The 15690-nt window shown below is 42.8% G+C and overlaps 1 protein-coding gene across 2 annotated transcripts in view; it reads left to right on the plus strand.

Moving 5' to 3' along the window:
* Nucleotides 1–15690, plus strand: part of RecQ4 (RecQ4 helicase) — a 394445-nt gene continuing 378755 nt past the window's right edge. Inside the window, exons 1-9 of one of the 2 annotated variants that reach the window (XM_065230373.1) lie at nt 1–193; nt 252–1502; nt 1570–3065; nt 3133–3343; nt 7108–7175; nt 7242–7898; nt 7960–8444; nt 8495–8814; nt 8883–9122. In XM_065230373.1, coding sequence (XP_065086445.1) covers nt 92–193; nt 252–1502; nt 1570–3065; nt 3133–3343; nt 7108–7175; nt 7242–7898; nt 7960–8444; nt 8495–8814; nt 8883–9116 — 4824 coding nt within the window. In that variant the 5' untranslated portion in view covers nt 1–91 and the 3' untranslated portion in view covers nt 9117–9122. Of the gene's footprint in view, nt 194–251; nt 1503–1569; nt 3066–3132; nt 3344–7107; nt 7176–7241; nt 7899–7959; nt 8445–8494; nt 8815–8882; nt 9270–15690 lie in introns of those variants that run through there. The other variant, XM_065230372.1, reaches the window with a different exon arrangement.

The raw sequence follows: 15690 nt of genomic DNA on the forward strand, positions 1-15690 counted from the left end.
GCCCATCGTCAGGCTGTAAGGATTAAAATTCCACTGCATCAGCTGATGATCCCGATAGAGGAAGCCTCGGTAAGCCAGATTTCCGTTAATCATGGAAGATCCTGTGTTTAAAACCAAGTACCAAAAGTACAAGTACAAAGTGAAGCTGTGGGAAAAGGAATTTCGAAAGCGAAATGGACGGATTCCTTCGAAGGTGAGTTTTGTTGGTGTGGAATGTAACGAAAAACATAACAACCGTAATCTGTTTGCAGCACGACATTCGGGACTCCCCGGCGGAGGTGCGTGATTCGTACAAGATGTATTACAAGCTGAAGACGTCTCTTCTGGAGAACACCCTGCATGATGCGTTGGATGACGATGACGATTTCGATAGCTCGTTGGTGTCGCAAATGGAAGGTAGTTTGTCGCAGGATTGTTCCATCGGTGAGTTCTCCAATCTGGGTGAAATTAAAGCATCCAATGTGTCAATCAGTGCTCTTCTGACGGATCAGATTGAAGGAAAAGTTACCGAGTTTGAAGCGGAACAGTTATCGGAACAAAATGCTAACGCTTGGGGAAAGGATCTCACCAGGAGAAAGCCTGTTGTTGAGCAGGTAAAGGAGAAATCATCGGTGAAACCAAAGGCGAGAGCCCCTACGAAGCTGCTGATGGAAGCTTCTGCTATGGTTCCGAAGCGGAACCCCCGTAAATCTCTGTCTAGCAGTCGGCTATCGTCGAGTAGTTCGTTGTCCGCATCGTTTTTGAGTTCAACCACCGTGTCCAGCTGGAAAGATTCTCTACCAGATTTGGAAACGCTTCTGAATGAGAAATCCAAACAAGCAGCCGTAGAAGTTTCACCGTCTCAATCTGCTGCCTGCAAAGTTATCCAAGAAGCGAAAGAACTGGTGAATCAGTTGGACGAAGGATGGCTAAATCGCCAATCGGGAGAAGCCGGGGTTTGCACACCTGTGCGGAATAGCAGTTCTCAGGCCAAAACATTTGGCTTGAGGAATGTCAATCTGTCCGCTTTGGACTCTCCTGTTGGGAAGGTAGATTCATGCAGTAGCTTCGGTATGTCATCGCTCAGTGTGAATTCCTTTGTTGACGAGGGGATAGGGTCCGAGTTTGAAGCGAGATCGAACCCGCAGATCGTAGTCGCTCAGAGCACTGCGTATGATCTTGCAATTCAGTCCGATTCCGATGGGGTGGTGGAGAATAGCGAGGATGAAACGACAGGCAGTGTTAATGGATCATTCAACTCTGGGCGGGTTCGGCATGTCGCGAAGAAGCGGAAGGTGTTTACCAGTGTGAATTTTAAAGCGGAAGCTAAATGTTCTGAAGGGGATGTGGTGAAAAAGGATTTGCAGGTACTGGCAGCTTCCACCGTGGTTGAAGGTGGGGTGGAAAATCAAGATCCGACGAAAGGTAGCGAATCTCTGGAGGATGCAGAGCCGAAGCCAAAACGGGGACGGAAGAAGGCTCCTGCAAAGCCTAAAGCAGCGAGCAAAGCACGAGTGACGAAGGTGAGAATATTTATCTTAAAGAAAAATGAGTTAATATCTGAGTGCATTCCATGTCTTGTCTTTTCAGGCTCCAGTTCGGCGGACTACACGAGGTCGTAAACCTGTTCAGTACTCGCAACAGGTTGGCAGTGAAGAGGAAACCGGTGACTTTGATCCGGACGATGAGGACAAAGATCCGGATTTCAAAGAAAGCTCTAAAGATCATTCTACATTTGAGGATTTGCAACAGGTTAAGAGTCCTCCAAAAGCTAAGGCCAATGTTCCCGTGGTTAAATCTAGGAAAAAAGCCGAACCAAGACCAGCTCGCAAGTCTGCAGCTAAGCAAGTCTCGCCATCCTCGGGTGGTGAGCGAAAGCGACGATCAGGCAGTTTCAAGAAGAGCCCGGTAGCACCGAGGATCGGTGGCAATACGGGTAAGGGAAAGAAGAGAGTCACGAGACAAACAAGTGTTAAGGATCATCCGAAGGACGAACCAGTGAAAGAGGACGAGTTCGACGATTACGTGCTGGAGTTTGGCATAGAGAGCTTGAACAATGCTCCCAGGGTGGACATTGGGGAGCTGAAGAAAAGTACCCAAGTGGTGGAAAACTTTATTCAAGGCGTTCCTATGAACAATTTCAAGACGAAGAGAGCGGTAGAAGGCGTCAAGATTGAAACTACCAAGGAAGCGGTGTTGAGGAAGAAAGCCGCAGCCGGTAAACTGAACGAGAACTTTGTGCGAATTGATCTCCGGAAGAAGGTCTTTGTACGGGGGAAGAAAACGGTGAACTACAGCAAGTACAAGAAGAGCCTGTGGAAGAAAAAGAAGGCTGCTGCTTTGAGCGGGCCGGAAATGGACATGGGAGGATGCGACGGTGGTGTGTTGACCTGCTTCCAGTGTGGTGGGGTCGGTCACATGGCACGAAGTTGTAAGGTGAAAGGGGAACAATTGCTGCCTTTGGATGCAGACGGTGGAGCGGAAGAATCGTCGTTTCCAACGTTGGATGAAGCAGAATGTATGGCAAAGGCGCAGTCACTGGCCGTCCATGCCAACAAAATCGAAAAGCTTCCTGCGGTGAGTAACCCGCTGTGGAAGCTAGACGAGGCAGAATCTCCTTCAAATCCAGAAGCGAACAGTGAATACAAAGATCTCCCGGAGGAACCAGTACCGGACTATATCGGTCATGCAATCCCGCAGGACTTCCTGAAGAAGTCCGGCATCCTGGAGTACACCGTTGGCAACAAGGACAAAGTCGGTCCTCTCTATCAGATGAACTCGGATGGATCTCTACCGCCGACACCGAAGGAAGTACAGGAAGCGCTGAAAATGTTCGGTCATCAGCAGTTCCGTGCCGGTCAGGAGCGCGCAGTTATGCGGATTCTCTGCGGAATGTCTACCCTGGTCACATTGAGCACGGGATCCGGTAAATCCTTGTGCTACCAACTACCCGCTTATCTCTACAGGAAGCACCGAAAGTGCATCACTCTAGTCATTTCACCGCTCGTTTCGTTGATGGAGGATCAGGTTCATGGGGTTCCTGATTTCCTGAATGCACAGTGTCTCCACACGAATCAGTCCCCCAAGTAGGCGTCAGGTTGGGTGAGAAATCGGTTAGGAAATTAATCATGATCTCCTGTTTTCTTCTGACAGGGTTCGAGCGAAGACGATGGCAGCCATCACCGATGGGGAGTTGGACGTGTTGCTTATTTCTCCGGAAGCGGTCGTATCCGGTGAGAAGTCTACTGGTTTCGGTTCACTGCTACGTCAACTGCCTCCGATAGCATTTGCCTGTATCGATGAGGCGCACTGCGTGTCCCAGTGGAGTCACAACTTCCGGCCGAGCTATCTGATGATCTGTCGGGTGAGTAACAGATGTTCTCTTCTAGTACACGTTGAAGTCTCCCTCTTGCTACTCTAGTATATGTTGAAGTCTCCCTCTAGCAAGTCTTGCTAGATCATAAAGTACCATTTGCAAATGCGTCTCTATCGTTGCCGCAGTCTGGTACAAAGTAACGTTCGCCTCCATGAAAATGCCCAATTTGCTGCTTCGGAATGTCGTGTAATATGTGTAATATCGGCAAATACTTACATACTTAGGTAAAGTTCAATAATATTTTTATTTCATCCAAAAAAATAATTTCAACACAATCAAAATAACGATAATGGTAATCAAACAAACACCTAAAACAGCAAATTCCTTGCCCGATCGATGTCGTTTCCTCGTCGATTCACTTTGACCACCGATTCCGTCGATCGCCGCATGGCCCGGTCGATGTTGCGAACCGTCTGCTCGTAGATCCCGGCCTTGGATACCGAAACCAAATCGGTCGGCTTTCTGAATGCTTCGATTGGCGAAACCGATGGTCGACGGGAAGGCACAGCAAGTGCTCTACCACCACTCGAATGGGGCGAGTCGTTGAGACCCTTCGACAAAAGTGTGTTCCAACGGGATTCACTGCCGCTCCCGGGACGGGAAACAACTCTCTGCCGTTGCTGATTGATCGGTGTCGCCGGTGTACATTTGACCTGTCGAGAATCCATTTGATTGCTCACCAGTACCGGACTCGCAGGCGAAGCAGCCAACACTCCGGGTGATTTGCGTTGTTCCCGTAACTTCCGGATCAAGGCTTCCTCCTTTTTAATCGACACATTCAGCTCATCGTAGTGTTCCTTCAGCTTGTAGATACTTTTCTTTTTAGCTTCATATTTCTCCAGTATCCCGATCCGACCGGCAATGTAGGTGTCCTGTTTATCGTGCTGGAACTTGATCACCTTAAGCGTTTTGGCCAGCAGTTTCTCGGCGGGAATGAAGTAATCCCTCAAATCGCTCGGAAGTGTATCGGGACGAATTTCTACCGTTCGGCACGGTTTTTGGCAAACGCCGCACTGGGTTAGGCTGGTTGCACATCGCCGGCAGAATATGTGCTGACAGGTGGAAAGCAGCAGCGCGCCGACGGATTTTGGCTGCCGGAAGCACACCTCACAAAATTGAAACATTTTCACACTGCCGCGATGAAGAAACTGCACGAAGAACAACAAACAACACTCTCTCTAGTTTAACGTCTGCAGGATTAGGTTCTGCATCGTCGATGTCAATCGTGTCAGATGTCAATTATATACACGGTAATCACAACAAACACTCTTATGACTATAAAGTACGCTCTTTCTTTGGAAAATGGGACTACCCAATAAAGGAGTATACTGTTTTTACTCTCTTTTGCGTAAATTGAATGTACGTCAGAATCTGCATACTTTTTACACCACATAGTAAACTTAAAAATGCGTAGTTTTGACACCCCGAGCAAAGTATAAATGCGTAATTTATACTCCCACATGCAAAGTTAAATGCATAGTTTTTACATTGAAAACAAAAAATACCTACGATAAAACAAATTTTGTATTTCAAGATCGTTTCAAATATTGAATAAAAATGCATAAGAATTTTAACAGTAATATTTATTTATTTTATTAAATGGAATAAATCCTTTCTAGATTTTATTCGTATCAATCGTCAAAACACTTACACCAATCCATCGAATCAGCGGTGCTGCCAACTCCTCCTCGACTCCCAATGGCATCACGTTTGGCGGTTTTTTAACGCCTTTGCTGGACAGTTGTCCCATGATTCGGAGGCATCCGCGGACATGATCTACATTTAGATGAAAATTTAATTTAACACGTCATGAATACTCGATGTCCTTTTTATTCGGTTGAATTTTTTTATTTGGTTAACAATAAAAGTAAATGCTTTAATTACCTGCTAGTTTCGTGAATACGTCCTGTTCCAAAGTGGACAATTCCTCCATTTTCCGCTAACCCACCGCTGAAATAATCCGGGACCGGGAACTGAATTAAAACGCTGCTTTTCCAATGAACGCTGTTTTGAATATGGCGGCACGTCGCGGCATAAATTTTCTTTTCTCAGCGGGGACTACTTTTTACACATTTTTGTTCGTCGTTGACATACTCGGAAATGCATAAAAAGTACTCTTCATTTGTAACTAAAATCTAAACATTTTTTGACGTATAAACCGTATTCTCGAAAATGTGTAAAACATAGTCATAAAAGGAGTATTCTAGAATTACCGTGTACAAGGTCTGGCCCCTACACGCTAACATGAAAGTACTCATTAATGAGTAAAAAAGACCCATTTTGAAGAAAAGTGGCTTAACTCATTAATGATTAAACAATTTTACCCATTAATGAGTATCTGTTACCCATTAATGATTAACAATTACTCATTAATGGGTAACAGATACTCATTAATGGGTAAAAAAATTACTCATTTAATGAGTTAAGCCACTTTTCTTCAAAATGGGTCTTTTTCAACCATTAATGGGTACTTTCAAGTTAGCGTGTAGGCGGGTAATAAAGGTGTCACAGTAGGAAGAATGGATCATTTTAGATGGCTGAGTTTTGAACCCACCACAGCTTTCATTTGGCGCTACTGTATACGGACGAACCAATGTAAAATACTGTGGTAGCCACAGTACGGTGCTGTCAAAACCTCAGCATCTTCAATGATCCATAGTGTTAGTTTGTTTACTAAAATGAACTATGCCCATTTTGTTATGGCAGTTTTGCCACAGACAAACAGACATAACACTCATAAGTTGTTCATCGAACAAGCATTTTATGGTCAATTTGAAAGTATCTCAGTTGGTAGTACTGCCACCTGTGGCGCGCATAGTAAATTCCCTTACGTTTGACGTTTACACACTACCGCCATCTGTTCAGCGTACTACCCACCACAGTGTACTCAACAGAAGGCGGTAATGTTTTAGCGACGATGTTTTACAATGAGAAATATTCAATGTGTTATGTCTGTTTGTCTGTGGTTTTGCTATAAGAAATGCTCCTCGTGTTTATTAGCGAAATTCACATCAAAGGTTGGTTAATTGCGTAGGAAATCAGTTTGGCACGGCATTTGTGACCAGCATACACCTTCCGGTCGTATGAAACAGGCCAAAAACTGTCCAATTCCGCCCATACAATTTTTTGTTTTGAATTTCTGTATGGCAAAATAGTGAACTTTCCGTGAACTTTAACGGCAAAGAACTCACCAACACTGGGAGACCGTGAGCTCCTGTCCACCTGTCATAAACCCATCTCGAGCCCGATCGCTTTGCCGTTAAGGTGATACGGTACGTCATGCAACAATGGCTGTCTCCACAATCATTAAATAAACGTGTTTTGGTATGCGTACAAAAGACATCTTCCTACAAAATAGTAAATTACTAATTACATACCTTAAAAAATGGGCCAAAATTGTATGAATAAGATCTGGATACATATTAGTACACTTTCTCACCAAAATATTGCCAATTCATTCATGCATTCGTAATATTTGCATTAAAAAAGTACGATCAGTCGATTTTGTTCTACTCTGGGCATGTTGTTCGAGACCTTGTATGATTGACATCGGATGGCAACTGGCAACTCCGGCCGGCATTTCATTTTCTCAATCGAATGCTGCTATCTTTTACGATGACTTGAAACATAAGTGATTTATGTTTGAGTCAGAGGGCCATCGCAAAGATTCGTGCCCGAGTTAAAAGCTAACTGAAACAATTCAGTAGGATTTTCCTTGATCTGACTCATATTTTCTTCCAATTGACCTCCAGGTACTCAAGGAAAAACTTGGAGTCCATACGATTCTCGGCTTAACTGCGACTGCTACCGTCCAGACTAGGTATCTATTCCTGTTCTGACACTTATGGACACTTATCTAAAATCGCATTATTCCCTATAACAACAGACTCAGCATCGTCGAGCACCTGGCCGTTCCGGATGGTACCAGTGGCATCATCAGTGATACGCCCCTACCGGACAATCTGATCCTCACGGTGTCGAAGGATGCCAACCGTGATGCGGCGCTGCTCCACCTGCTGCAGTCGGATCGGTTTAGCGAACTCCGATCGATCATCGTGTACTGCACCCGACGGGACGAGTGTGAGCGGATTGCTGCGTTCCTGCGCACCTGTTTCCAGGAAGCGCAGCGAGCGGAATCCGAAGAAACCGGTAGAAAAAGGAAAAGAGTGAACTACACGGCCGAACCGTACCATGCGGGACTGTCATCGGCCAGGAGGCGAACCATTCAGAATGCATTCATGAGTGGAGAGCTGAGAATCGTGGTAGCAACGATCGCCTTCGGGATGGGTATCAACAAGGCGGACATCCGGGCGATTATTCACTACAATATGCCGAAGAATTTCGAGAGCTACGTGCAGGAAGTTGGTCGTGCTGGTCGCGATGGGAACGTCTCTCACTGTCATGTGTTTTTGGATTGCCATGGGAAGGATAGGAACGAACTGAGGAGACACATTTATGCGAATTCTATAGATAGGCACGTGATCAGGAAGCTGCTGCAGAAAATTTTTATGCCGTGTGCCTGTGCGAAGAATTTCAAGGATGAGTAAGTTCTTCTGTTCGATTTGGAATTCACTTGGAATTTCCTGGACCGTTTTTCATTGCAGGAAATTCTCCGATGAGCATCGAAAGCAGATAGAAGCATTGAATGGCATCAACTGGTCTGATGATTTCGACGAAACGATGGAGGAGGCATCAAGTAGCAGTGCCAAAACGGTTAGAAGCAAGCGGATATGTCCAGGGCATGAAGCTTGCTTCTCTGTGGAGTCGACTGTCCAGCAGTTGGACATTCCGGAAGAGAACATTGCAACGTTGCTGTGCTATTTGGAACTACACGAACAGCGGTACATACACGTGCTGAGCAAGGCCTACGTAATGAGCAAAGTAATGTCCTATGCTGGACCAAAAGCCTTACGGAATGCAGCCAAGGATTGTCCACCACTGGCCATGGCAATTGCGCTGGAACTGAAGAAAGGCAACGTTCAGACGGGTTCCACTTTCATTGAGTTCCCGGTTATTGATGTTGCGTCTGCCATCGGTTGGGATAGCGGTGTGGTGAAGTTTCAGCTGAAGAATCTTGAGTGGACCATCGGTTAGTACTATTACCTTGATCTGTGCACTTCAAACATGTTTTTTTTTTAGAAAACAACGCTCGTCAGCGATCTCCTATCAGTGTAAGCTTCTTCGATCTTGGCTTCCGAATTCGAGCTCCGGGAGATCTAACCGATGAGGAATTGGATAAGACCTTGGACTCCTTGTACGATAGGGTTTCGAGTCAGGAAAGGGCTCAGCTACTGCAGCTTCAGTGTGTTTCGCATGCGCTGTCGTCGGTGGCTTTCCAAACGTACCTCCCCATTAGTAGGACCGACTGTCCCCAGGGACCTTCGGATAAGCTGAAGACAATCGTACGGGAGTACTTCCAAACCGATATCAGCAACGAGCAAATCGAACTTATTCCCGAGGTAAAAGTCTCTTGATATTGTGGTTATTACATTCAGAAAATTACAACCAATCTCCTGTCTACTTCCAGATGGACGACACCCCGGACAGCCAGCTGCTGAACGACATTCGAACGCTGATCCATCGCTATCCGGAGAACAATTTCAGTGGCAGGGCTGTAGCGAGGATTTTCCACGGAGTGCAGAGTCCCAACTATCCGGCCGTTATCTGGGGTAGAAGTAACTTTTGGCGTGCCTATACCAGTGTCGACTTTAATCGGATCGTACGCATGGCTAATGCAGAAATTGTGCGCATGCGAACGTGAATAGTTGTCTTCGCTATGCGGATTGATGATAATACTGTTTTTTTTTTGTGCGGTTTACTATTATCAAGCCTGCTTACCTTTTAATGTTGATGTGATAGGTGCTTAGGAAAAAGATTGATTATTGAAAAAAGTCTACTCGTCGGATTGCGTGACCCATGGAAGCTTTATTAAATACATATAATTGTTTTGTACTGAAAGATATTTGAAGATTTTTGTCCAATAGTGAATGTATCAGATCCAAGGAATACAAAATATCTGCAAATGACTAAATGACAAGCGATCAACGAACCGATCATGACAAGCAGCCCGTGCGACACAGCTCACTCGGGGCGGTAGAAGGAAACGAGCAAATTGTTGGCAAGCTGCTTCACGAAGAAAAGCTGAAGATGATACACGTGTGGTAATGGGATTTTTTTGGATATGTCTTTTCTCGATTCAGATCAAGCTATGTCCTCATCCGAGTATTTTGCAGCAAAGAAGGCAAGCAATATATCATTATTTTTCTACCACTCTGATCGAGCTATGTTACAGAGCGAGTTTGTCATGGTAGTCGTAGCAACCGTTTTGTCTGTATCGTTGGTTGCTTTATGTGTTTGGATTCGCTGATCAGATCACATAACAGTGAAATCTGAATCATCCATCGAACAGCAGCAAACACAAATGGCAGATATTGAGAGGCCAGAAATAAAAAAGGCGAGCTGGTATATAAGAGGCTGTTCCGATAGGACCAAACAAGAAGCTCTGGATTTATGATTTGCTCAAAAATGATTTTCTACAATATCATTGCTAGAAAAAGAATGGCATTATATTCTATTGGCATACAATACCGTTGACCCCCGTTAAGGCAAGCGCACAATAGATATGTTTTCGAGTTTTTTGACAGCTAGCCCATGCATTATCTGTCAAAAAACCCGAAAATGTATCTATTGTGCGCCAGCCTTTACTTTGACCGTTCTTAATCTGCACACTTTTTAGTTTGAGCCCCGTTAATCTGTACGCCGTGCAAACTAAAAATTGCTCAAACGTCATCTAGCACTTGAAATGCAGTAAACTGAAATGGAACGATCCGAAACGGAATGCAGCATCAAAACAAAACAGCAAATAACGTTACCAGAAACTCCATTTTCTGATAGTCATAGGGTTACTAGAAGTTCAAATTAAAAACAAACCCCATGCACGAAGTGTCGTTCAGATTAACGGGGGTCCACGGTATTATCACAGACAAACAGATAGAACGCTTGCAATTTGTTTATCGAACACGCATTTAACGGTACACACTAAGATTTTCTTTTCGTGTTCGGTAAATTTTACCGAAATCAAAACAGCTGAACGTTTGGTAAAACTTTGACCTTTATTTTAAAGGCTATTGAATTTGAAAATAGTTTCAAAACATGTTCATGTTGTTGTTGTTTCAAGTGATCTAGAAAACATTTGAAAATCTTCCGAAGTTTCAAATTGTTTTGCTGAAACAGCTCACGAAATTGTATATACATGCTGTCAAATGAACTCTTGGCCCCTCCTCCTCTACTCCAGAAATAACGTATACATGGTTTATGGGACTGCACATGCCCACAAAGCTCACATTACTCTTTTAAAGTTTGATTACATTCTTGTTTCAGCAACCCAGTTTTGGCATTATTTAATATCAAATAAAAACACTTTTTCGAGCATCACGCTCGATGATTTACATTGGCCCTTATTATGAAGTGACCAGTTGTCACTCACGGTGAAGTGATTGCCGTGTAAATCAAATGAGAATCACTTCACCGTGAGTGACAAGTTATCACTTCACCGTGAAGTGAGATCGGTAATAAGGGCCATTATCCGCCTACTGAGGTTGCTGTTTCGATAGTTTCATAATTATAATTCTTAATTTGTTTTCAGTAGAGGGCAACACCTTTACTTGTGGTTCAAACAGTAACTACACAGCAAAAAAAAAATGTAATATCGATCAATGTAATTCAAGCTGATGTATGAAATAATGATGTAATAGCAAAAAGCAGATACAATATTACATCAATGGATGTAATTTTGTTCGCAAAATCGATGTACATCGTACAACGTTATAACACAACCAATGGATTGACCTGGCTGCAGCAGTTTGGATGTAATATTCACCAACTTTTTTTTTCTGTGTACCAAATAACAGACTGAAGTGGTAATTTTTATACGTTAGATGAGGAGGAGATGAAAGTATAGAATTGATAGTTCCGTTAGAGTACGGCAGTGTGAAAATTGCATATAGAGAGTAGACAGCGAGCTAGGACAACTTTTAGGAAGGTACAAATCGGTTTTATCATCTCTCTTTACCAAACTCCCCCTTTGGAGAGGGATAGTGAGGGATTCCCCCCCCCCCGCCAACACTGGCAAAAAGAGATGATCGCCGACCGCTAAAATACCAACAATGTGTTTGAAACAGTTCTACCGATTTTTACCGCACTCCAGTTGTTATTTGAAGGAAGGCATCCTTTGTTAACTCCACGGTACCGGAAAAGATATAGATACATACACAGCAAAAAAATAATTTTGATATCACGTCAAAGTGGATGCACTACAATCATGTCGAAAATGTGGTGTAATATTACTTGCTAAAAAGGACAAAATTATCATTAATACAATGCATGAACTGACATTACGCTGCTTTTACTGCATTTGTTTATTTATGTGGTCATAAAAATTACATGAAATTTTCGACATGATTGTAGTGCATCCACTTTGATGTGATATCAAAATTATTTTTTTGCTGTGTACATTATTAGCAATGATGTGATATAGGGGCTTATTACGGATGTCACTTCACGGTGAAAACTTGTCACTTGTCGTCACGGTGAAGTGATTCCCATTTGATTTGTATGGTAATCACGGCTCTTATTCTGAGTATCACTTCCCTATCACCGTGTTGTGACACCCGTAATAAGGCCCATAAATACAACGGGATGGCCGTTCAGAATAGTTCAACGGATGTGAAATAAGGGAACATTTAAAATTAACACGATTTAAAGTTTCAATGCAACATTACATTTCAAGACCAACAATTTAAAAGGCCTCAACTCCATTTTGTAAACAAACCTACCGAAGTCCGCAAAGGCAAACCAACATAATGAACAGGTAGGATAAATTCTCCTCTACCCGATTGTGGTTTAGGTTTGCAAATGTACACAGCAAAAAAATGTAATATCGATCAATGTAATTCAAGCTGATGTATGAAATGATGATGTAATAGCAAAAAGCAGATACAATATTACATCAATGGATGTAATTTTGTTCGCAAAATCGGTGTACATCGTACAACGTTATATTACACAACCGATGGATTGACCTGGTTGCAGCAGTTTGGATGTAATATTCAACAACTTTTTTTTTCTGTGTAGGTTTCGGTTCGCGAGAAAATGGCCTTACAAGGTTTGTTTACAAAATGGAGTTAAGGCCATTTCAATTGTTGGTCTTGATTTGTTCACTAACAGCAAAGATATCTAATTAACAAGATATCCCACTAATCAATTCCTCATACAAGGCATATAATTACCACCCGTATGTGATCGCAGTGCCATCTGTTGAGTGCACATTGAAACTGTTGGGAGTTCCCCGCCAACTTCACCACCTGGGCTCAATAACTGACAGGTGTCAGCATGATAGATGTCAATGCGGACGTTGATGATCAGCCGAGGAAAGAGGACGATATCATCCTCGAAGTCATCATCATTATATTGCGATAGCAAGATTCTTACTTGTTTGTGATTGTTTCGATTTTCAATCATTACCACTTTATACGCAACAGAAACACTTGAGAAAACAATCACACATCCAAGCGCGCGTCATGATGTGCTTGTAATATGTTTTGCTTTCGAGCGAAAGAGTTTTCAATATACCACCGGTGTCATTAAGATGCAAATCTCTAATAGTAATTGATGATTTGCGGAGCTGGTGCTCGAAAGAATCTTAATAAGCATAGAAGTAAACATGGGAAAAGCATTCACTCTCTCTAAAGAACAATTCTTTAATTAATTATTCCAACACCCCAGTCACTGGAAATGCAACGTATCGAAATCATTGCTAAACGTAATAAAATATGCCGTCTTTTTTGGCCAACGCAGCACACATTCTATTCAAAAATTACATTGGAATAATCATTACTTTCCTATTTTATACATAGGAAGTATTTGTCAACGCCGGTGAAAGCAAACGCAAACGGAAGTAGCCGAAGCTGAATGAAGACGATGAGTGATGACACCGCTTCGTGTTTTGATTTGCGCTGTACCGTCCGCTCAGTTGTGTGGGTTCGTACATGTATAGATGTTGGTGTGCGTGTTTTCTTCCAACGCTACAGTTCAGCTTTGTCTCATCACAAACCGTTTGGCGCTGTTATCTGTCTCTAAAAAATCCAAAGAGTGAAGGGGGTCTGCTAACAGTTAACACATTTTTCAATACGTTATCAAAACTGATTTCTGAAAGAATTTACTTGTGTTTATACAATTAGTATCAATGTTCCGTCATATTGTATCTTCAAGTGATCTTCGCAAGCGCCACATTTCGTTCAGGCTCTTTGGAACTACGTGTGATGAAATATGAAACGCACCTTTTAAAGTGAAAAGCACATAACAATGTTCATCACTTACTCACACATGAAATCTGCCTCAACCCTCGCCTCAACCAACCTGACAGAACGCGCTTTAACCATAGAGGTAACTTTGGTAAAACTTTGACCTTCATTTTAAACTCGATTTTAAAGTCCATTGAATTCAAAAATAGTTTCAAAACATGTTCAACCTTGTTTAAACGATCAAATAGTGTAGGTTTAGTAACTGAAAAGCAATTGAATTAAATTACATAAATTTTTCCGAAAAGTTCAGCTGTTCAGATTTCGGTAAAAATTACCGAAGTCGGCGATAATTTCTAAGTGTTGTAGGTTTTTTGATCTAATTTCCGTCCTCCTAAGGACATCGCGCACTTTACCACGCTTTTTGGAAAGGGTTTGAACAAAACATGGAATGTTTTCATCAAAGATAACTTCTAAATTTATCCACCTTTCCATACATACCGTTGGATTTGATAAAGAGTCAAACAATGTTGAGATATTATTAAAAATCTAACACTGCTTCTTGCTTCTAAATTCGTCCTACGCGTTTCAATTCCGTCCAAACGCATTGAAACGCCATTAGATTTCCTTCGTCCTACGGATAAACGGAGAAAAGGGGGATGCGCTAGGAGCGCTTCTTTTGTTTTGAGAACAATGAGCGTAAATATGCATACAATGCGCTCTAATAGGATTTATGTTGTAGCTAATGAACTAACGCATCGGAACAAACGTATTATTGTTTTGTGCATTGTGAAATCATTGATATTATTGATGATTTCTGCTGGATAGAACGGAAATGGGCGATTGCGACGAAGCAGCGCTCTTCCCTACACGGCTGTTGGATGTCCTCATATGTTCATAAATTTCGAGTAATTATGTATGTCCCTCATGCACTTTTCTGTCACAAAGTGACGAGAGTCACGTGACGAGAGCGATTATGAGCAGTCACTTTCTTTTGTCATGGTGACAACAAAGTGAGTGACATGACGGTGATCATGCCCTAATAAAAATGTTATGGTTAATTTGCTTAACGACGTGTTCTGGGTATCATCCAAACCATTTGTGGAATAGTTCACACATTTGGGTTATCGTTCGTTTATGGTAATTTTTTTATTAGGGTGGACGTTCTGATTTTCTGAGACTTCAGTCACTTTAGTTTTTGAGCATTTTCCTCTCTGCTTGAAGCACAGCAGAATTATTGTTTCCATCTAATCGCAGGATTGATTGCATATTAGAGGATGAGAGGATGCACAATATCCTACAGTAATCCCTTCATTTATGCAATAGGTTGTACCGTCCACCCACCGCTATTTCTCTGTAATCCTTGAACCAATTGAGCTGATTTTCTGTAAACAAATAGTTTATGGTTGACACTAATCACATACAAAAATTCAGCGTAATTCGATGATGAACAGCTGAACAACAGCGGTGGGTGAACGGTACCACCCATTGCATACATGGAGGGATTACTGTATTTAATTACCCTATAAACTACCAAGTGTCTTCTTTTCCTGGTGGTGCCTTGGTGTGTTTAAAACTTTATTCAGTATATGTATACGCACATCGCCATTACAGGCTTCCGCACGCAATCCGCATAACGTCCATATTGAATCATACGCAGCATAAATCCATCAGATGGCAGCAACGATGGGTGGCAACATCGAGGGAGTCCTGCTGTTGTCATCATACCACACGGTCTAGCTCGCTCACACGAATGCAAAGCAAGGCATTGCAGAAACGTGGTCGTGTACACAGTGTTTTGGATCGTCGAACAATGTAAGGGTGGTACCTGCGTTGGTGGGTGGTTGCCATGGGTGTGGGGGTGTGTTATCTGTCACGCGGATGGTCGAACGTGTCAGAGATTGCGAGGCAGGCAGGCAGGCTGGCAGCGTGATGAACATTATCGTCTTCGTCGCCAGAGAGAAAGAAAACCGAGAACGTTTTGCTCAAACAAGCAAGTAGTGCAAAATTACTACACGACAATCGTCGTCACAGTGC

The sequence above is a fragment of the Ochlerotatus camptorhynchus genome, unplaced genomic scaffold (assembly GCF_037179485.1).
Source record: "Ochlerotatus camptorhynchus isolate MF236.1 unplaced genomic scaffold, CSIRO-AGI_Acam_v1.1 ptg000330l, whole genome shotgun sequence".
In the NCBI taxonomy this organism is placed as follows: domain Eukaryota; kingdom Metazoa; phylum Arthropoda; class Insecta; order Diptera; family Culicidae; genus Ochlerotatus; species Ochlerotatus camptorhynchus.